Source organism: Lissotriton helveticus, chromosome 11 (assembly GCF_964261635.1).
Source record: "Lissotriton helveticus chromosome 11, aLisHel1.1, whole genome shotgun sequence".
In the NCBI taxonomy this organism is placed as follows: Eukaryota; Metazoa; Chordata; class Amphibia; order Caudata; family Salamandridae; genus Lissotriton; species Lissotriton helveticus.
The window spans coordinates 242,985,907-243,010,102 of record NC_136072.1 but is presented as its reverse complement, the minus strand read 5'-3'; the positions used below and the strand labels follow the sequence as shown (position 1 = coordinate 243,010,102).

At 41.4% G+C, this 24,196-nt stretch overlaps 1 protein-coding gene across 1 annotated transcript in view; it reads left to right on the top strand.

Moving 5' to 3' along the window:
- LOC144792864 (mast cell carboxypeptidase A-like) overlaps window positions 1–24,196 on the top strand; it is a 196,042-nt gene that overhangs the window by 32,547 nt on the left and 139,299 nt on the right. Inside the window, exon 8 of the mRNA XM_078668059.1 lies at window positions 6,143–6,233. Within this exon, the coding sequence (XP_078524185.1) occupies window positions 6,143–6,233 (91 nt within the window). The remainder of the gene's footprint in view (window positions 1–6,142; window positions 6,234–24,196) is intronic.

Here is a 24,196-nt window from a genome sequence, read left to right as displayed (position 1 = left end):
TTGCAATTCCCAGAAATGCACCTTCTAGTGTCTGCTAAAATTAAATTCTATCTGCAGCAACAACTGATTGGATATTCAATTTTTATACCCCGTTGGGAGATTTCAATTCGTTTATGCTATGTAAATTCTCTAACAGTAGGAATTTTCAAATCACACCCAAGCACATTTTATGTGCCAACCAAAACAGAAATTTTTAAACACCCATTGTGCATCCATTCAAATTTCTTTGACATGCCAAATGATACCATTTGTTATGATATTTTGCAATTCCCAGAAATGCACCTTCTAGTGTCTGCTAAAATTAAATTCTATCTGCAGCAACAACTGATTGCTAAGCCAAAATGTTTGCTCTCTGCATGTTAATCATTTGTTCAAGTAACTAGGATTTTTTTACATTATTTGTTATAGCTAAAAATCAAAGACCTGTACAATTACAGGTGAAGCAGCAGTGTCTTTAGGGGCCATTGTTCCACTGTGGGTCTTACGCCCTCAATCACTATATGTTGCCAAGACACATGATTCCCTGTATCACTGTCCTTGCTCTTGGGGAAGATGTCCCCTATTATGTTGTTGATGGGCACACCTTGCCCTAAGAGGACTCACCAATATAGGGGTGGTCAGATCAGTGGTAGTGACTGCAGTCTTGATGATAACATTGGTGGTGGGTGCAGCTGTAGTGGAAGCGGGCGGGCAGCTGTGGTGTTGGTGTAGTTCTGTTGGTTATAATGGGGCTGCCTGGTGAATTTGCAACAAGTGTAGGTCATTGATAGTGGAGGAACCTTCATCTATATCTTAGAATGTATGTTTGGAGACACCAGCAGAGAGTTGTCCTGAAAAGTGTGTGGCACAGGTATGCAATCCCTTTTATCTCAAACCCTTCTTATTTGTCTGGCCTAAGTCTCCACAGGAAATATATCATTGATGCCCTATCACGGTCTTAACCAGGGTGGGCTTCCATCCAATTACTGTTTTCTGTCATCAGAATGGGTTGACCTTATCATCTTATAGACAGTTTCAACCATTGTCTAAGACGTTTTCTTGATGGGCATTCTGAAGGTGATGTCTGGTCTGTATGTGTGGTGTCAAATCATTTTTAGATAGTTTTCTTGATGGACATTTCAGCAGATGATGTCCAGAGCTATGTGTGTGGGTTACAGCTGGGTAAAGCACTTTTGGAGAGGGCAGTGGTTTTTAAAACATAACCAATCACTGCCAGGAGTAAATCTGACAGTTAGTGTTTTGAAACTCCACCACCCTTTCTGCTTCCACTGCTCCCACTACTCCATTTTCCTTCACCACTCCCTCCCACCATCTAGTCCACCATTTGCCCCTCCCTTCTCTCCTACCAATACCTTATTTCCCTGCAATTTTTATCCACTGGTCACCTCTCTCCTTCTGCTACCACTCTTTCCTCTCTCTGCTTCTTGAGCTCTGATCCTTCCGCTGTCCTCTGGTACATACCTTTACCTTTCTCCCCATCTACTTTCATTCCACCACCACCTCTCCACTTTCATATGCCTGCTCTCTCTTCTGTCCCTTCCTCTGATGACCTTGAGTCAAATTAGGGGGGTCCACACACAAATATGGGCTAGCTTGGAACCTGTCTACACCTTCCCTCACCTAACACCCATGGCATTGAGTATGGATCTTTGGTAGGCGCATATAATTTCATCACACATACAACCATAATTTCTCTTATGTGACTTTTTGAGTAGCACTGCCCTCTTCATCTAACTTTTACTTAAGAACCAAAAATATTTAGACTTATAGAAATCAGAAACAAGACACCATTTTTTTTATTTAGCATTTTAATATTGTATTACATTCCCCCATGCAGGGTTTATTTTTGTGTGCTTCGCCATCAGGACATGTTGTTTCTTGCATAACAACATTTCCCTTCAGTCTTCAACAATAATATATTTATAGTTTCTTAACTACATGCCTCAGACCTTTGGAACTTAGTAGCAGAAACTACAAATCACACACATGAAATGTTAGTGGAGTTAAGTGTTGGAAACATGAAGAGCTAATTGTGTTTTCTTAAAACCATATAGCTATAAAACCATTATCTCCTATTGCTTCCTTGTTATACAAACATCAGGGGCACAGAAGTGACAACAATATATGCGAGCAGGTGAGTTAGGGCTGTCGCTTCCGCATATCTCTTACTTTCCTGGCAAGTAATCAGTTTCACCACTATACAGGTAACAGGAAATTCAACGTATGTGAAGCAAAAGACCGCAAGGAAAAATGAATCAATCACTGCCTCCGCTGCTTCCCCGAGTCCCATATTTGCTCACATTGCATTCATTGATCCACTGCACGTTACTTAATGGTTATAAAGATCATATTAATTAATTTTCTTAGTCATAATGACGACTAAAAGACCAATAACCCTGTTGGCTAATCTAGGTGCATCAATTGTGATAGGACAGGTTCATATTGTTACAGTTACCGTTAATATTGAAAAAGTCAATAATGGTTTATGCAACGATACGTTTGTATATTAGAACGAAATCGCATCACTTTTATCGAATCCACCCGACCTGACCTCTCCATCATCCCCAAGTCAGAAATACATGGCCATACAGCCTCTGCAACCTAGACCTAAGATTACTGATTGACTTGTCACAGGTGGGGTGGCATGTAGCCGGCAGACGAAATGTACAAACAGGAAACTCAGATCAATCTCCAAAGATAAGGGCAGCGAAAAGTCAATGGTCCATGGAGATTGACCCTAATACAGTGCACATGGCTGGGGTGGTGTGGGCGTTCCCGAAAAACCATAAACGTAGATGCCACATGAAGTTAGGAACACTCAGCAAATCAGAAAACAGCACACACAGTAGACACAGTGAAAATGCGCTCATCATGCCGGACATCTGAACATGTTAGCCACTGGCCCTCATTGTGTGCATGCAAGGTCAATGTCCACCTGCATTTGCTATCAGGTGGGAATATTTATGACTCCAAGACTAGACCTGCATTCCTTTACCAAAAAAGTATCTCTAAATTATTTTATGATGCTCCAAGAATTGTATACAGTGGTGCTCAGATCAATTGTACATTAAGGCAGTCCTCAGCCCCTGACTTTGAAAATGTTGTCCTGGCCAAAGAGTTTAATTAAAGCAGCTGTTCCTGTTTTTCACTACCAGGACATGTCAAACTTAAAAATACATGTCCAGCTTCTTAAATACAACGCACCCTGCCCTATGGACTGGTAATGGCCAAGAATCAACTTATATGTATTACAAAGGAAGGTTTAGGCCTGGCAAAAGGTTTATTTTGCCTGGGTAAACTTGCAGTTTGAACCTGCACACACAAGCTGCATTGAGGGCCTGAGATATGTTTAAAAGGCTACTTAAGTGGGTGGTACAATCAGTGCTTAGGCCCAGTAGTAGCATTTCTGGGTCCTAGGTATATGGAACTCCACTTTACTAAGGTCTTACAAGTAAATTAAAAATGGCAATCAAGTGTAAGCCAATCTTACCATGATTTAAGGGTGAGCACAAGTGCATTGGTACTAGTTATCAGTGTCAAAGGCCACTGAGTCCTAAGGCCAACAAAAACGAATTCAGCAAAATAGGAGGAGTGAAGCGAAATGTTTGGGGGAAGACAACCCTGCAGGGAGAAGCATCAACCCACTCGCATCACGGTCATCAGAGTCTCTGAGTGAATAATTTGGAAGTGCAAGAAGGAAGAAACAGTCTTCAGAGCAATTTGTCTACATGTTCTGTCCACATTCCACTCCACTTAGCACACAATATCCGTCACTGGAGGTTGGAGATCTGGTCTGAATAATCTAACCAGGTATTAGCTTATTAAATTGCATCATCACTCTATAGAGTAATAAAGGGCCTGATTTATAGTTTGGTGGACAGGTACGCCGTCACAAACAGAACAGATATTCTGTCCCCCTTCTTGCAAATGCATTAAATCCTTGCGCAAGGACAATTTGTGATGGAGTACCACTCTTCCAAACTTTAAATCAATTCCCCAAGTCAACTATAGAAGATCCAGATTGGATGGGGTCAGTTGTGTGTGGAGAATAGTTGTTGAGGTTTAAAGAAGGGGAGTTAACTATATAAACACACTGCAGGTGTTCAGGGTTTGGAGCAAAGGTTTTGCAACTGTGTTCAATTTTTGTACACAGATAAAGAATTACAAATGGTTTCCAGGGAGAAATTGTAGAAAAGTGACATGGAGATGAGAGAAAAGACTTTATGATGTTGAAGGCTTCACATGAGGATTTAGCTGCCATCTTAATGAAAAACATGCAGAGCAGGCCAATCTTTGTCTTGTATGTTTTTTGAAAACCAGCATGCAACCAGAAAAACCCAACCCATGAGATAATAGTAGTGTATCAAGACTAGTCCATTCTGAATTCACATGGAAATCTTTTGAATAAGTCAAAGCCCAATGCAACAAGTGCACAGTTTATATGATGCTGAAACCGTTGCAGCATAAACATCAATAGACTTTAAGGAGGACAGATGTAACCAAGGAAAATACTAAGCATACGCTGGAAAATTACCTGCCTATCTTCCTCTCTATTTTTTAAAGCATGTCATAGTTGTCTGTACAGGTCCTAAGAATAAAGGTCCAATGTGTCCAAAAACCTAAGCGATTAAAGTATTGTTTCAAAGAACGGTTGAACTGTAGCTATAACGCAACCTGTATTATGAGGTGCAATCAATGCATTAATGCCTGGTGGCTTTGAAATGTCTCCATGATAAATCATGGATGTGTAAATGTATGAATTGAACCCCAAAAAAATAGCTGCACCACATTTTTGTATGTATTTAAGTTTTGAGTTACTTAATCACCTGTTCATTCATTCACATGGTTTACCCTTCCTATCACAACTGTGCAGCATTCACTTTATGGGTGTATGGTAGGGTACAGCTACAAAGGCAATGGGAGACTATACATTTATGGGTGGGGCGTTAACAGACAACCTTGATAAGGGGTGTGGCTTGCTCAAAGAGATGAGTCATCAAAAGATGTAACTCAGAGGAAAAATTTTAATGAAAAAATATAACGAGTTAAACATGGAAAAAATATTTCAACATTTCTCAGTGTCTCATTTAAGTACATACAATAATATCAGTGAAGTGACTGACATTTTTCGAAAGTAATTTTATTTCAAACTTGAAAAATTCAAGAATACCCCATTCTTCTTATGACACTAACAGCAGTTACGCAAAATGTGTTAGTTAGTCATGTTCTCTAGTTATGTAAGCAGAATTATTATCACATGTGAAGCAAGACTATTTTATGTAAACCAAACAAATAATCATTTATAGGTGAAGTGTTTGTAGAACTAGATCTTGTATTGAATTACTTCAATGTGCTCTCAAACTGAAGGTTAGGTTAAATCAAATTGAAGTGACCGTAGCTCAGACATTTTGGTCGAGTGGGTGGGCTGGGATTTAAGGCCAGGGCTGCATATTGTGCAGATTAGAAACTGTTGGGTTAAATTTAACACAGAAGGTCATTGCTTTGTATTCAGTAGTTCCATTTGTGTTAGTTAATGGATTTAATAAATGCACTTATACCTTAAATCAAAATAACACTGCACACAGATACCCACACACACAGATACACATCACACACATATACCTATATATGCGCGTGTTTTTGCAGTCATAAGATTTAAATTTGGGATATTCTGTTTCGAATATATCCACAGGCGCTGAAGATCAAACATAACTAGCCTCCAGAGCAAACTCTGAGGAGGCTCTGAGACCTCTTCCTATTTGGTGAATATTTACTTGAGGTAATTCATATGTTGGGCCTCTGCTAAAGTCCTTCTTTATTTCACCACATGAGGCATGCCCTCAATAACATTAACAGAAAAGAGCATCTACTCCTGCCGCTTACTTTGATGATTCGCCATGCAGGACAAACAGAATTATTTTAGAAGAGGCTCAGCATCTGAATTACTGCAAATTATGAATTAACAAAACAATGAGATCCCGCAGAGTTTACTCCACATGCTACTGTGCTTCAAAGAGACAGGCAATGTGTAGCATGACTTTAGAGAACTATTTTCTGTCTACTCAAAAATGTTAACCTGCAGAGTTATTGGTTGGAGTCAATCTACAAATACTGACCGAAATGTTATTGGTTACATTTTTAGGATCGCCTTTGGAGAAAGAATCGTTCAAAAAACCCTGGAAGTGACTGTATGGGCACTGACCTTAACAGAAACTTTGATGCAGCATGGGGCTGTAAGTAGTTCTAGATGCATAGAACAAATATAATGACAATCTACACAACTTACATGAGAAACATCTATTATCTCATAGACACTACATTTCATGTATGTTTGGTTTCATCACTGTTACCAACAATGTTACCAGTTTAAGAAGTTATAACCATGTATGGCTGATGGATGTTGTGAGCAAAACCTGTGGAAAATAATTTTGAAAGAGTACCAGATATTTAATTTTTTGCACCTGGGAAAATTATTTGATGAATGTACTCTGAAGTAGACCTGCAGGTTAGAGGCAGGCATGTCAGAGATCTGAGCTTTGGGCTTGCGAATAGCCAGCAAAATAGAAACAGAATGGAACTAAATGAAAAGAGTACTGTGTGAGAAAGTGATGCGAGCAATCCTAGCACTATATTTGGGGGAGGGGTGGTTGCCCTCTTTTTTTCTTCCTTTGTTACATCTCTCAATTCTTTTATATGTCTTTTTTCATTAATCTACTCATCCTTCATTCTACACATCTGTCCTTCCCTCTATCTTCTGTTGCGTAAACTCAGTCTCTGGCCTAGCCCTACAAAATGTGCTTTCACATCCACGATTGTGTGTCAAAAATGTTGTTGTAGCCCCATCGAACCCCAATCAATACATCAGACATCAAAGCCTAATGTAACCCTCCTCTAAATTTGCATGATGGACAGCCCATCCAAGCAATGGCAAACCATGAAAATCACATGAAAGTCAGTAACTGAAATGGACTGACTGAAAGCCTGCTCTCTCTCTGTACTGCTTCTTGTATGCACTTTCTTTTAAGTATTGGTAACATAGTGTCTATCAGACCACTAAAGCAGCCTGTAGAGTGGCCTAAAAAAGAGAATAGAAGAATCATGTCTTCAATTCTCAGTGTCTCATGTTTCAGTGTTTTGTAAGCATGAGAAATTATTTTATATTTCTCTCTGCTAAAGAACACTCCTAGTTCGTAATGATTGCAAAATCTATTATTATAATACAGGTTAACTTATAAGTACTACTAGTATCTATAGCTGAACCAGCAACAGTTCAGGTGGAATCTTTAAAGAGCATAAAAAGAAATAAGAACATTTTGTAAAAGAGCACTTGCCATGGAGGAGAAGCAAACTAATTAGGGCACAACAAATGAGATGTAAGTTCAGTACGTAATTGGAACTCATGATGGTGGAGAAAAAGTGAAAATAGAAGTACATAGGGTCTTATTCACAAAGGTAAACTTACACTTTTTTAAATATATTTTTATTGATTATAACACAAGAGTAAATTGTACATATCGGGTGTCAGTTGGTGAAATATATTACATCCGCGGACGGGCAAATGAATTGAGGAAATACATTACAGTCAAATTTTCCGCAAGATATCGATACCAGCTTAGAGCTGAGGCAAAACAATACAATATAGATGACCATAAGCAAACCCCATCAGTACCCGCCCACCAGGAATACAGGATATGCGAATCGGACAGTCGACACCCATATATGAGGAACAAAAGGATCAGGAGAATATGCCACATCTCTTGTGAAGAAGGAAAAGAGAAATAGAAAGGTCATAGAACAAAATAAAGGCAAAATAAACCCCCCTCCCTCAACCCCCCACCCTGCACCCCTGCAGATGGCTACGACCTAACCCCACTAGCAGCGTGCCTGTCGCCCACTAAACTACACCCAAGGAAGGGAAAAAGCTGGAGGAGGAGATGTGTTACAAAACGATACGGGCTCCCGGACTCCCTTCCCCCCCGCCAAAAGCAGACATCCCCTACCGTAGTATTAAGCAAATTATAACATACCAATAAACAAATCAATAGGGGAGCCACAGACAGAAAAAGGACCATCCCGCCCGGCCCCCGGCACCACAGAGGCAGTAAATCCCTTTTCGAGCACGGAAGTAACACCAAACCCAGACAATCAGAATCCCATCTGGCCCTCGCACCCACAGACACAACCCAGCAGAGCCAAAAGAAAATCATTGCACCGAATTCAAGTCAAATTCAGCCCTGGCCCACACGATTCATTACACAGACCCCCATCCAGTATAACCAGGCCGCTACGATTCTTCATGCGAGCCCTGGCCAGTCGAACCGTCATCACAACAAGAACATCCAGAAATAGAATAGTGTCAAAGTCAACACGAAAGGAGTGATACCAGGATAGACAGTCACAAAGTCGAAAAGTCAAACCAAGTTCACTGCCCACCAGTGATAAGTCAGCAAAGCGTTTTCGATCACTCGGAAAGAAAAGAGGCGAGGCATGAATCCGACATTCATTGAAGAAGTCACATTGAAATACAGAAATAGTCACATCCAGCTCGGGCGAAATCGACACAGGGCAAACCACACAGCCAGTACTTTCGGGCTCGCTCGCCACCATCTTAGGGTCGCAAAAAATTTCCAAGTCCGATTCCCGCACAGGGTCCTCGATAGCGATCGGAGCTTGCTCCGCGGGTGAGGCATCTTGGCTCACAACCAACAAGGGGTCAGAGTCCAGTCTCCGGCAAATGTGATTAACCGTTACACCCATCTTCTGGACGGTGGCGATGACGCGGTCGTGGAGCTCCCAAATGGCGGCCATTTTAGTGCGTAGCGACGGTGTACTTTCAGCCCGCTCCATCGCCCCTCAGTGAGCGACCGGGCGGGTATCCGAACCCCGGAGGTCGACTTCTCTGGGGCACCAGGCAAAGGCAATACAGATGACAACTGTTAGCTCTGCAAAAGCACGATCTCAGCACCGTCGCCGCCAGCGAGGAACCAAGCCCATCGACCCCGGGAGCTCAACGGGGCCTCCGGGTGGCGAATCCCCAACCAAAACAGTCGATAAGGTGAGCCGACGTAGTTGCAGGATAAAGCTGCCACCGGACTCCATCCAAAACGGAAAAGAAAGACGCCACTTCGGGAGACCGGAACCACCCAAGTCCCGTGGCCGATGTTGTTCAACTCCAACCCGGCTGGGTCAGAACTCGAGGCCCCGGCTTCAGCTCCGAGTTAGGCCGAGAACGGCGCACGGCGCATCTTCCTCGTTTGAGCAGGCAGAAATTGCGGGATTGCGCCTTTAGAGTCAGGCGCACTTCAGCTGCACGGGAGTTCAGCGGGAAGTCAGGATGGAAGTCAGGATGTATGAGCCTCCGGCGGAGGTCGGCGGAGCCATGAGCTTATGTGGCCATCTTGGTTGCTAGCGTAGCTCCTCCTCTAAACTTACACTTTTATGTAAGTTTCCTACTATGTGCTATTCACAAATTGATTTACAAGTGTTATCTTTACGAATATGAAGTCTCCGCACATAAAAAAATCTGAGTGCAGCCATATTTTTAGGGAGACTGGGATAAGTGTGTGCTCAGGGTTGTAGATTTCCTTAGAAGCTGAAAATCACAACCAAGAAAGCCCAGGGGTGATGGTGGGTGGCAAGGTGTCCCTATATGCACCTGAGACAGATATGCATAATCATGGGTATATGGTCCAAGGAATGTTGATGTAATTTTGATGCAAAAAACACAGTTGATGGACAGAATGTAGAACAATGTCATACATTCACCCCAGTACAAGGATCTGGGCCTAAATCCATCGTTTTTTTGCACTCCACACCACCCTGGGTTAGACACTGGCTATATGCAAATCAGCTCTGACCCTGTGCCTCATCGGAACAGTCCAGTCCGAACTACCAAGCCATGTCTTTCCCAGACCGGAATCAAGCATCCAAGGACCGGTTTCTGGCTCTCAGCCTTCATCAGCCTGGATAACTTGACTCCAATGGTGTGGAGAGCCTGGGACTCACGTCTGAGCATACCCAGCCCACTCGGGGTGAAAATTGCAAAAAACACAGTTGATGGACAGAATGTAGAACAATGCCATACTTTGTGCCATAATTTTGATGGCACAAAGCAAGTACTCAGCTGTGGTGTTGTCTGATTATGTGCAGTAGGACCGTTATGGTCCTAGGATGATTCCCTAAAAAGGTACGTAATCAGTTGGGTGATATGTGGGTGTGTCTGAGACTTGTCAATAAAGTCTTTGACACAGTGCATTCAGTTACTGGTTTCATGCCGAAGAATAAAGATGTGCATTTCATTTGTGTGGTCCAGAGCAAGGGTGGATATGACAACCGGCAACAAGTAGGGGATTCATTCCCCAAAGAAACTAGACTGCTCGCCCTATATCGGTTGCCAAGGTCCAGAAACTGCTTGTGCGTGCCATTTGTGCCTTATGAAGCAAGCTACGGTTGGAATATGTGGAGTTAATGAGCCGCTTGAGCTCATACAAGGCATTCAAAGAAGGTGAAGGAGCACCGTCCGAAAGCCTACCAGAAACCTACTGATAAGACCGAAAGCAGGGATACTGTGCCACAATGTAACACAGAGCCATCGTCCATTAAAAGCAGAAACACTAAAGGCAGCAACACCCTGATGCAAGAAAGCACTAAAGGCAGAGATGACCAGGTGCAAAGAAACGCTAAAGGCAGCGGCAATCAGGTATAAAAAATGAATGCCTACTCACCACCGAAGAACAGGCAATGCTCCTTACGACCTCAAAATCTGTTGAGGCAACTTAAACGCAAACCCAGGGATTGTGTCAACTAAGCTGTTGGACCCTGCAGAAATAACTCGAAAGGCAGCTGGTGGCATTCAGCACAACTCAAAAGGTCTCCAAGAAATTGAAGGTCTCCAATGGCGGCAGAAAAGAGTGCCAAATACCGTGCAGCTGCATTCTAGAAACCACCACCTTTCGACATTGCCAAAAACCAGAATCTTGGCACCGATGAACTGCATGGATTGAAGGGTTGGGTGACTTTATAGATGCTTGGGAAGAAGTTGATGGCAAAAAGATCATCAAATACTTAAATTACCTTACAAGTGATGGAATGAAAGAAGTGATAAAGAAAATATTTCACTGATGAAATATTGCACCGTCAAATCAAGAAAACATTGAAAGCCAAGTTCAATCCAATGCCGAATATCAACTATTAAAGGTGCATTTTCAACCAGGCAGGACAACGAGCTTGTGAAACGATAGATGCATTCGTTTAAAGACTTGATACCCCTATCAAGTACTTCACATTCAGTGAATTCTATGATGAAGAAGCCATGCGTCTAAGGCATCGATGGTTGCCTATTCGATTAATTCCGATGACGCCTGCTGAGAGAGACAATGAGTCTAGAAAAGGTACTTCTGGCTGTGAGAACCGAGGAATGTGAAGATTGACAGGCTACTGACATGGAAGTTGGAACAGCGCAAAATGAATCAGCACTGATCATGAAAAGTAAGCAGAAACCCAAAGTGGAAGCCCAGAATATGAGGTCTCAGAAGAAAAATAAATTGTGATTCTGATGTGAATTCTCACTTCCACATAAAAGTAAATGCACCAATATCGGTCAGATATGCAAGGGCTGTGGGAATGAAAACCATTTCATAACAGTTTGCAGAGCGAAGGAGAATACGTCCATTACAATGCGAAGAGATAATGTATGCCAGAATGTTTCAAGCATTCTAGCCACGCATCCAAGGCCAAACGTCAACATCAAATGAGGCAAGTAGAGACTAAACAAAGTTGATCATCATCAAATTAATCTTACAAAGGCTCTTTGGAATCATCATAGAGCAACAGTCAAGAAGATGAATGTGCAATGGCGATATCGACTGCGGAAAGACATGCATATGTAAGACAGGCTGCTTGCAGAGGAGAACACAAGACAAAGAGAGCTTGTCACATGAAGCGACCAAACTTATTTGGCCAATGCTCCAAGATCATGCTAAAGGTGAATGGCTGCCCTACAACTTTCAATATAAACAAAACAGTGGGGCATCGATCAAGATTACGCTGGCAGAAAAGTACAACAAACTGTCTCTGGTACCACATCTAAAGCCATTGAAAATAAATGTGTACACATGGGCTGCCTCCATGCCATTGCAAAGTCAAGGGTCATAAGGCCATGAGGCATAAGAAAAAAACGGGAAAAGCACCAATTCACGTTCTCCAAGGTACTACAGCAAGCGCATGTCAACTCTGTTTCACCAATGTTGATGAAATGGGACTGATATCCATCAACTACAACCTGAATGCACATTCTGAAATAGTGAGTCACTTCCAGTCATTGCTTCATGGACTAGGGAAACTGAAGACAATGATGGTGCAACTTCATATTAATGAAGGCAATAATCTTGTTGCTCGGCAACACAGTCGAACTGCTTTTCATTTACAGGAGGCCATTGAGAAAGAACTAGAAGCATTATTAAACCATGACGTCATCAATCTCTCTACTGGTCTGACACCATGGGTTTTGCCCATAGTAGTAGTGCCAAAAAAGACAGTGGAGGTGCAGTGCACTTTTGTGTTGACATGCGCCAGGCCAACAAAGCAATCAAGAGAGAAGGACATCCAGATCCTTACATAATGGACATGATTACAGAAGAATGGTGCAAAAGTCTTCTAACATCTTGATTTGATCAAAGGTCACCATCAACTTGAACTGGAAGAGAACTGTACGTACATTACACATTTTTCAACGCATGTTGGTTTGATCAGATGTAAAAGACTCAGGTTTGGTGTGTCTTCAGCTGCAGAAATCATTTAGGATGTCATTTGCTAAGTAATTTAACCTGTCACACATGCTTTTAATTACAGTGATGATGTATTACTGTTTGGGGTCACACGAAAAGAACATGACAAAGCTCTCACACAAGTATGCCTTGTTCGCCGATGTAGGTCTCACGATAAATGCAGAAAAGCGTGAGTTTCACAAACCAAATTCAAATGGGCATATTTTCTCTGAAGGGAGAATGACTCCTGACCCTGAAAAAAGTACAAACATTGTCATCCACCTGTCCCCAGAAAAATTTATCCATGCTTCGTCCCTTCTTTGGCATGATCAGCTATTGCTCCAGATACATTTGTGATTTTGCCACAGTGAGTGCCCCCATTGAGAGAGTTTCAAAAAAGAATGTTCTCTTCCAAATGCCCTCAGAATGTGATAGAGGTTTCAAGAAAATCAAACACACAATTGAAAATGCAACTGAAATGGCCAACTTTGATCCAAAGTTACGTACTGATATTGTTGTATAAATTGCAGATGCCTTGCAAACGTTTGGCTTCAACTCAGGCAAGGTCCTGTTTTTTTAAGACTGTTATAGCGCTGTGTGAAATTGATCTAATTGGGTCATGGCTCACTTTTAATTTGCTTTGTCATGCTTTCCAGTCCACCACTGTCCCTCTGGGCTGCTTGTGCAGCGAAAACCCTCTTTGTATTTTTGTATTTGTCACACTTCCCGGTGGCCATACCACTATACTGTGGGTTAGCGGTTTAGTTGCTACCAATTAACAGCCATAAATTACTGATGCTGACACAGATGTGTGGCTTTAACTCAGGCAAGATTTTATTTTGTTTAACTTTTAGTGCGCTATGCGCTGTGTAAATTGATCTGATTGGGTAACGGCTCACCTTTAATTTGCACCATCACCCTTTCCGGTCCGTCGCAGTCCCTCTTGGCTTTTGTGCAGAGAAAGCTCTCTTTGTATATTTGTATTTGTCACACTCCCAGGTGGATCTGCTGCCATACTATGGGTTAACGGTTTAGTTGCTTCCCATTAATAGTCAGAAATGGCTGGTGCAGATGCACAGGTTCAACACAGGCAAGATTCTGTATTTTAAAACTGTTATTGCACTGTGTGCTGTGTGAAATTGATCTCATTGGGTCATGGCTCATTTTTAATTAAGGCTGATACGCTTTCCAGTCTTCTGCAGTCCCGCGAATCTGTCTGTGTGGAGAAAGCTCTCATTGTATTTTAGCATTTAACACAGTTCCGAGTAGACCTGCTGCCATACTGTGGGTTAGCAATTTATTTACTACCCATTAACAGCCATAAATTGCTGATGCCAGTGCAGATGTGCCAAAGGCACGCCTAAGGCAAGCCCTTCTGTGCCAGTCTGCGCTTGGAAGGCTCCAGGGTCCAGGTCCCCTGCTCGCGTGGGTCATCTATCAGGCACTGTACCGATATTTACCTATTGCAAATGACTCCCACTATCTAAAGAAGGTGTAGTCACTCTCTGAATTCATCCCAAGAGTTATCGGGCTGCAGGAAGTGTGGGTTCATGTTCATAGCTCTTAGGGAGGTTTTGCCACCCCTCTGATGGCACGCTGCTATTTGCTCAGCTGACCCTCCTTAGTTATGCACCAATTAGAGCTATTTGACTTTCTGACTGACCATCAGACAGACGCCATATTTCTTCTCAAGACGTGGATAACAGATAGCTCAGCGCCTGATTTACTTACCGGCATCCCCCAAGGAAATGAACTTGTCAGACTAGATAGACAGGTACAAAGGGGAGGGGGGATAGTTATTCTTTTTAAACAGACTATCCCTTGTACATTTACAGAGACAATGCTTGTAGGCTGTGAGGCAGCCTTTTTTACTCTCGCCCTATCTATTAACTTCACTCTAGCAGAGCTTTGATCTATCACCCCTAGGTACAGGTTTCAATTTCACTGCCACTCCCCACACGAAATGCCAACTTTATAGTCAAAGAGGATTTTAATCTTCACTTGCAGGACGAAGCATTCTGCGTGGCGGCCGCTCTCATTACAGATTTGGAAGCTCTTCAGTTTACTCAGCTAGTACAAGCCCCTACACATAATCCGCATCCCATTTTTTCTAACTCTAACAGTCTGGAAGCTGATCCACCAATTCCTCTGATTTGGTCAGATCATTGTGCCATACCTTTCCAGGTGTTTTTGACTGCACCAAGGCAAGCATCTAATGCTGGCAAACAGGTTAAAATATGTGAATGGACCAAGGTTATGCCTGCAGCTTTCACAGAGTTGTTGGCGTAGAACCACCTGAGTGACTGTGTAGAAACAGGTAATATGTAACTGGAGGGATAGATAATGGGGGCACTTGGTCAAATTGCACCCACTATTAACTATTTGGTCGGATGCACTAAACCTTCAGTGGAATGGATTGATGAGGAGCTACTTTTGTTAAAAAGACCTGCAAACAACTAGATCATGTTTGGTGTAAACATTTTAACCCTATTGTTCAAGACAATTATTGTGGAGTCTTAAATGAATATCATGTACAGATCAGAGCTACACACCATAATTTCTATGTGCAAACAATTGAGCAGGCTCAAAACTCCTCCCAGAAAATGTTCTACATGATAATATCAGTATCCTCAATTGGACCGCATGCCAGTGTCTTTTATTCCTTCAGCAGCTTGTTGCAACTCAATCACTCAGTTTTTCTCTGACAAAGCCTTTGCTATCTATAAAAAAAAAAACAGCTAAGAGGTATTTCTATAATCCAGATGTCACTATAATCCCCGTGTCCCCATTGTCTTTTCGATATGTTTTTCCAATATATTTCTTATTTCTTATGATTTAAAATACATCTCATATCAAATCCAGTACTACTCCCTTTTCTGAGCTGTTTATCGTATACTGCCAACTGAGATAGGATACTGACCAGCCAGAAAACATACATAAAAAATTGTTTTCTTCTACTTGGCCTGAATCGCACAACCAGATAGATACCCATAAGAAATAAGCACATTTTTGGTTCTAAACCACTTTGTGCCCATGATATAGATTTTGAATACATACAATTGCAACATTTAAGCAGGACACACATGCATGAACATCGGAGAAATAAATAGTGTGCAATTAAATTTTCATCCTTCAGTTGATTATCTGTTGAAAAATTACCACTTACAAGTCACTTGGGTGTTCGTGTTTTTTCAAGGTACTTTTCACATTCTTACGCGAATATTGCAACATCTTATCAGGCCAGTCTTTTAGATATATATAGACCTTCCCCAATGCAAATTCACATATATTACCTATCTTAGTTATTTTCACAAAACACAAAGTCACTCAAATGGCATGCTGTCTTTCACTTGGGTTAAAACCACCAAGTCACCATCTGATTCTGTTTAATAACAGAACATGTTCCCAAAAATGTATTTTTGTTTTTATCCAGCCCTGAAGATTCGCAGATTGTTCCCTGCAATGAAACACGTGTTGGCTTGTGCAATGGAACAATAAACAGAAGTGTCTATACCAACAAGAGACTTTATATCCATCCATACATCTCAAACTCAGATGTATCTATTCTCGGAGAGCTACTTGTTTGTGTAAAGTGATGCTAATATCTACAACTCTAGACTAAGAGACTTAACGCATAGTGTGATTAATGATTTTTTGGAATGTGTAGAAGTGCAGGGGCATAGTTGCTTTTTCTCAATTGTGAGGATCAGCTTGCTGATCCTTTTGTTGGAGCGGTTCTGGGGGTAATACCGCTCGCCTCATTGCCTACACTCAGTAACATCTGAACCCATCAACCTGTGGTAACTCGGGAGTTGCGCCTAGGAATTCTGGATTATAGAAATACCTCTTAGCTGTTTTTGTTATATCTGAGTTCCAGAGAGGGCTGCCCCCCACTAATTATTATCAATTGTATCCTGCCCAGACTAGATAAATCTTCAATTCTTTATCATACCATGGATAGAGATAAAGTAGCAGCGGACCTCTTCGAGAATTTAGCTAGAGGCATGCCCACACACACAGCAGCTGCCATCTCAGGTCCCCCTCGAGTGGAGGGTCTGAAAGATAAATTCAAAAAACTAGAAAAACTAAAAATGCAAGAGAACTCACGGTGGTGGGATGCCACCACCTTGAAACAATATATGCGTTTGAAGCAAATACCTAGAGGCTTGCGTTCGCAGATTTTTCCAACCCATGACAACTTAGATGTTGATCTTATGAAAAAGTGGGAAGATTCTGTCAACAACAATTCCTTTGTTCTTATGGACATTTTAATAGAAAGTGCAGATCGCAAATCCATTAAACTACAGGGAGAAATTGCGATCTTAGAACAAGAAATTAAAGACCTTAACCTGCCAGAACCCACGGTGAAAAACTACACTATCCTAGACGAGATCTTGTTAAAACACCAGGCACAAATCAAAAATAGAAAAGCAAGACAAATAAAAAGAGATGATGGAGACTACCGGGATGGTAGAGTTTTTACTTATGCCCGTAAGTATGATGCTATGATTCCATCTAATAAAATAAACAAATCTGGGGGCAATACACCAGCTCCGAGCTCTATCTCGTCTAGCAACACATCTCTTAATACTGCAGGTACAAGTGAACCAGAACAAGAAGGAGCAAATATCCTTGATGCAAACAGTACTCCTTTTTTAGTAGAGATGGAACGCATCCGCAAGGGCAACAGGGTGCAATCACAAAGAGGCGCACAAACCGAAAAACCCACAGGGGGTGCAGGGGTGGACAATGGAGATTATCGCAAAAAACTAAGATCAGGAGTAACAAAGAAATAGAGATAGAGAACAAAGAGGTACTAGTAGTCAATTTATCTTCCTTTCCACTCACTCCTGACATGACAAGTTTACTTGCAAGAGGTCTCAGTTTCAATCCGTATTCGACTGGGGACATCTGCCAAAGTAAAATAGATCTCTTTAAATTTGTGCGTTTGTTGAAACTCAAGAAGCATTTTGCAGGGAAAACACCTACCACAAGAAATGTTAGAAATATTTCTGATGTTTTGAATAATGATGCACACTCAATAAAGGATGTACAAGCAATTCATCTACTGTTGTCTATCACTGAACGAGAAGATAGCCCTTAAGAGATGAGGCAATTATTAGAAGAACTCAATATTGACACAGATTTTAGCGTTTCCAGTGGGTTAAAATCCAAATCCACATGGACACCTACTTTACCTGGCGGTAATAGCATTGACAATTTTTACAGACATGTTCTGGATGACTTGAACCAAATCAACATCAAGAAATTTAAAGACACTTTTACTTTCAAAGACAATCTAACAAAAGGAGAACGCGATGCCCTAATCACACTCACCAACAATTCCACCATTATCATTCGTGAGGCAGATAAGGGAGGAAACATTGTAGTGATGAATGCAGACGACTACAATAACGAGATACTTAACCAGTTAGCAGACGAATCGTGCTATAAACCGATTGCACTAAACCCTATAGGTGCATTAACAATCAATATTAACGACCATCTACGGAAATGGAAAGAGGATGGTCTCCTGAGTGATGATGAATACTTATATCTGAAGGTATACAAACCCACTTACCCATGGCTCTACACACTTCCGAAAATCCATAAGGATCTCCCTTTCCCTCCAGGCAGACCAATAGTTTCTGGAATCGGGGGTCCTACCGAAAGATTGGCGGAATATGTGGATGTGTTTTTGGGTCCCTTGGTCAGAAACTTACCGTCTTATATACAAGACTCCAAACGCATTCCCAACCTTTTGAGTGATTTGGAATGGCAACCGGACGCCACCTTGGTCACCATGGATGTTGTAGCACTCTACACCAGCATCAATCCCAGCTTAGGTGTTGAAGCAATTACCCGAGTTTTATCAAACCGGCCGGCATCCCTTTGGGCACATACACAGATGCTCATTTCCATGATGAATCTCATATTGAACAATAATTTCTTCATCTTTTACAAACAATGGTATCAACAGAAACGAGGAGTGGCCATGGGTTCTAAATTTTCACCTTCATTCGCTAACCTTTTTATGGGTGCGTTTGAGGCAGATCATATATGGGGAGCAAAAGGCAGCCTATATACGGACTCCATTTTATTTTGGGGTCGGTATATAGACGACTGCATTCTACTATGGACTGGCTCGGATGAATTACTACAGAGTTTTTTCAACCATCTTAACTCCAATGTGTGGGAATTGAGCTTCACCATGAAACACAGTAAGACTCTCATAGAATTCCTAGACTTAGAGCTCTATGTGAAAGATAACACCTTACAAAGCAAGCTCCATAGGAAACCCACATCCTGCAATGCCATTTTACGAGCAGACAGTTTTCACCCTTTTCATCAGATCAGATCCATACCTTTTGGAGAATTCCTCCGCGCAAGACGCAACTGTAGTGAAGATGACGAGCTCGATATCACTTTGAAGGATATGAATACACGTTTTGAGAAACGTGGTTACCCCAAAACGATCCTCACTAAAGCAAAAAAGAAATTGAATAAAATCAAGAGAATAGAAACTTTGAAAGGTAAAGACAAACGAAAACTGCCCGATAAAACAATAAGATTGGTCACGGAATTTAACGCACTTCATCATCAAATCAGGAATAGCATGACTAGACATTGGCGTCTGCTTAGAGAAGACATGACACTTAAGGATGTGATCTCAACAACTCCACAGATCACTTTTCGCAAAGGGAGAAACCTAAGGAATAGACTGAGTCCCACTGTTCCTCGCAGTGACATGACTCCCAACTGGCTAACCCAACATAGTAATGGTTTCTTCAAATGTGGCTTTTGCACCATGTGCAAGTGGGCTAAGCACAAAACTAAACAATTCAAGGGCCCTTCTGAAGAAACGTATGACATCAGGGTCAATATTAACTGCACCACAAAATACGTGATTTACATCATTGAATGCATATGTGGCAAAAAATACGTTGGGAGTACAATTAGGGCTTTGAAAGAGAGAATTGCTGAACATATGAGGGCTATCCAAAAACAGGACCCTAAGTATCCAGTTGCCCTACATATAGCCACATGTCAGTCCAACGTGGAGGACTTCCGAGTTTCTTTCTTTGGCATAGAAACAGTTCCCATCCACGTAAGAGGTGGAAACCGAGAGCTTGCTCTAAGACGTAAAGAGGCAACCTGGATCATGCGTCTGCGGAGCATAGAGCTCGGATTAAATTATGACCCTGAGCTTCAATTCTTTCTTGGGAACTAAACCACATCGAAATGACACACTATAATGAGATCTTGATGAGATATTCCGTAGAAACATTGGATCAGTTGTTGATGATTCTGTTCAATGAATAGATATATGTACTGTGTTTTTCCAACGCGCCGTATGTCACCTGGTATTATTTTTCTATATATATTTTTTATTGTTGTCGTTTGTGTTTTTCACCTAACAATAGAGTTGTATATCTATATTACCAACATAGCAGGTACATAGAATTCGATACGCAACACATAACAAAAGAGGATAGGAAATAACCGTTTCCCTTTTTTTAAAGCTAATGGCTACAATAAATATAAATTATCGCTCCTTTCTGAACAAATTCAGTGTATGAAATATAATCGAGCGAGACTCTCACGTATTGCATTTAGATTTTAATCGATCAAGATAAACTAAAACTAAAATTGATATAGACTGACAAATCTTATAATGGGGTGCATGTGCCCCCATTATATTTTTTCTTTTTCTTTTCTCCAAATTACTCTAATTTCTGTATTTCAGAAAATTACTGTACTGCATCCTATTAGATATACTTTAATGTTACTGGCCATATGACACTAAAACTATAATATCGGCGGGCCTTTTAAATAATACTGCACAAACTGATATTTTACGTCTACAAGTCTTCACAACCTTTGTTATTGAGACTGAACCTACGTGAGGACACAGTCGTTGTAAGTATTTCTTCGCTTTCTTGCCAAACCTCTGCAAGGAAAAAAGATACGAACGGTCTAGTGTTTTCTCAGTTAGGAAAAGAGTATTTATTCTGTTCCCACTTCCGGTTCCTTGTCCGTCTTTGAAAAACGGCGCCGGGCAACTCAAGAGGGAGACAGATACAGATTAGGTAAGCGTTCGTTTAACTATGAGGATGCCACATTATATCGGAGGATATCGGATCTCATATACAATTTGTCTTCGAACGCGCAATTGAGCAGAAACCAATTATAACTTTGGCTGCTATTTTTAGGTGCACTTCACAACGTGGACGAACCGGCATATCCACCCAGCCATGACTTTTCTCTCCGCCCGGTTTACCTCTAACCAAGTAAACATCGAGGTATGTTTCTCATGAGGCATTCTTAACTCTAGAAGATTTTCATACCACTTTTCACATGCATTATATATATACTCATACTATCCCTTAGATCTCGGCTAACCGAATTGTGAATTGACCTGCTGACTTCAGAATTGCACATAACGCCCGGACTGGGAGATTCCCAATACAAACTTGCTTTTCTTTTGAAAGGTGAGTGCAAACTAGACGGCTAAGAATATACTTCGATTATGGCCTGTATATGCCGTAACAACTAGAGTGGTAATATCCGCTCTTTAATTTACCTTACTATCTGGAGAAAAGGCTTCTGGCTATTACCTAGCCCTGTCCTGGCACTATTATCCCCGTGTCCCCATTGTCTTTTCGATATGTTTTTCCAATATATTTCTTATTTCTTATTATTTAAAATACATCTCATATCAAATCCAGTACTACTCCCTTTTCTGAGCTGTTTATCGTATATTGCCAACTGAGATAGGATACTGACCAGCCAGAAAACATACATAAAAAATTGTTTTCTTCTACTTGGCCTGAATCGCACAACCAGATAGATACCCATAAGAAATAAGCACATTTTTGGTTCTAAACCACTTTGTGCCCATGATATAGATTTTGAATACATACAATTGCAACATTTAAGCAGGGCACACATGCATGAACATCGGAGAAATAAATAGTGTGCAATTAAATTTTCATCCTTCAGTTGATTATCTGTTGAAAATTACCACTTACAAGTCACTTGGGTGTTCGTGTTTTTTCAAGGTACTTTTCACATTCTTACGCAAATATTGCAACATCTTATCAGGCCAGTCTTTTAGATATATATAGACCTTCCCCAATGCAAATTCACATATATTACCTATCTTAGTTATTTTCACAAAACACAAAGTCACTCAAATGGCATGCTGTCTTTCACTTGGGTTAAAACCACCAAGTCACCATCTGATTCTGTTTAATAACAGAACATGTTCCCAAAAATGTATTTTTGTTTTTATCCAGCCCTGAAGATTCGCAGATTGTTCCCTGCGATGAAACATGTGTTGGCTTGTGCAATGGAACAATAAACAGAAGTGTCTATACCAACAAGAGACTTTATATCCATCCATACATCTCAAACTCAGATGTATCTATTCTCGGAGAGCTACTTGTTTGTGTAAAGTGATGCTAATATCTACAACTCTAGACTAAGAGACTTAACGCATAGTGTGATTAATGATTTTTTGGAATGTGTAGAAGTGCAGGGGCATAGTTGCTTTTTCTCCTTTGCTATCTATGCTACATTTCTGAATGCAGTCAGAGATGCCCCATGTCATTAAGCCTGGTTTGAACCATCCACTGACGATGTGGCAGCACTTTCCAGCTTTACCTCTTTAACCACGGTGGGCCTGCTTCCTCTGTTGACAGAGGTTAAGGCAGGCTTACCATCCAACCCTGCTTGCCTACTATCTTGGAGCAAGGGATGAAGTTTATACTGTCTGTGCTTTGTGATATTCTTACGAACTCATTTGAGCTAGATCAGGTTCCCATGAGCTGGAAATATGCTATCATAGTTCCACTCCTGGGCCCCATGAAGCCTGAAAATTCTAAGCATATCTCTTTGCTTCCCTTCTTCTCTAAAGTGGCTGATAAGCATATAAATAAACATCTTTTGAGATACATCGAGGCCAGTGAACTGCTCCACAAGACCCAGTTGAATTTTCATCTGCAGTTCAACACAGAATCTGCACTGCAAATAGCCTCTGAATCCCTCAGGCAGGTTGTGCATGGTGTAAGACTACGGCACTGATACTGCTGAATCTCAATATCGCCTTCGATACCATGTCCTACGGCCTCCTGTTCGGAAGGTTCAGGAATTATGTTATTGGAGCCAAAGCTTTCAGTGCCTAGCCTCTTCCTACAGAACCACAGTTTGCAGGTGTCTCATAAAAAGAGGTTCTTATTCTAGGAAAGCAACCAACAGTCTGGTACTCTGCTTCGTGGCCAGAGTCACTTGGGCCACTGCCTGTTCCCAAGGCGAAAGTTAAGTTAAGACCCTCAGCATTTGGTTTGATGCAAGTCTCTTGTTTGACAGTCAGAACAGCAGTCTAGCCTGGTAATGTTTCAGGATTCCGAAAATTCTAAAAAGATCCTGACATTTCTACTAGAAGCCTTTCGAAAGTCAGTAGTCCAGGCTCTGGTAATGTCCAGACTAGACTATTGCAATGTACTGTGTCTGGCAGTCTCACACTGCAGAGCCTACAGAGGATGTAGCATGTGGCAGCTCATCTGCTGCTTAACCTTCTAAGTTGATCATCTAGGGGTTCTGCCCTTCCAAATTTGCAAAGGCTGCCATTGGGTAAGAGATTGCCTTTCAAAGCTATGTGCTATTGTCATCGAATCCCGAACCGAAAAGGGCCTCTGTATCTGCACCCACTTGCAATCCTTATCTACCAGGCAGAAATCTCATGTCTGTAAGGACTTTTTAGGTGCCATTTCTACTGTAAAATAGCTCACATGGGAGGTTGCTCTTTTAGTTGGATGGCCTCTAAAGAGATGGCCTCTGGCACTCAGACAGTAGAGTTCGGAGGTGACCTTTCGGAAGAAACTTAAAACTTGGCTATTCAGACGGACTTAAAGGTCATCTCTGGAACATGTTTCATAGGTGCTGCCTGAGTACGAATTCTTAGCGGGAGACATTTTGGTGGAAGTAACTAGGTAATTTATAAATAATTGTATTATTTTTAATATTATTATCATTGTAGATGCAAATCCTGTGGGGTTGGGCACTCACCACAATAGACATCCAAATGGTCAGATACACCTTGTGGCCTTTGCAAACAGAAGTCTATCTCAAATTGAACATGCTTATTCTCAACCAGAAAGGGAGAGCCTGAATGTAGTGTGGGCTTGTGAACATCCTCATGTGTTTCTGTACGGAAAGCCTTTCACCCTAGTTTCTGTCAACCAGGCGTTGCTCACCATTTTTGGAAATCCAAAAGCCAAGATGCCCCCTCGCATTGAGGGGTGTGCATTTAGATTGCAAAATTATGACCACAATATTGTGCATAAGCTGGGGAAGGATCAAAACCCCACAGAGAACTTCTAACGAGCGCCATTACAGCGTCACAGTACAATGTCTAAAGTGGCTGAGTC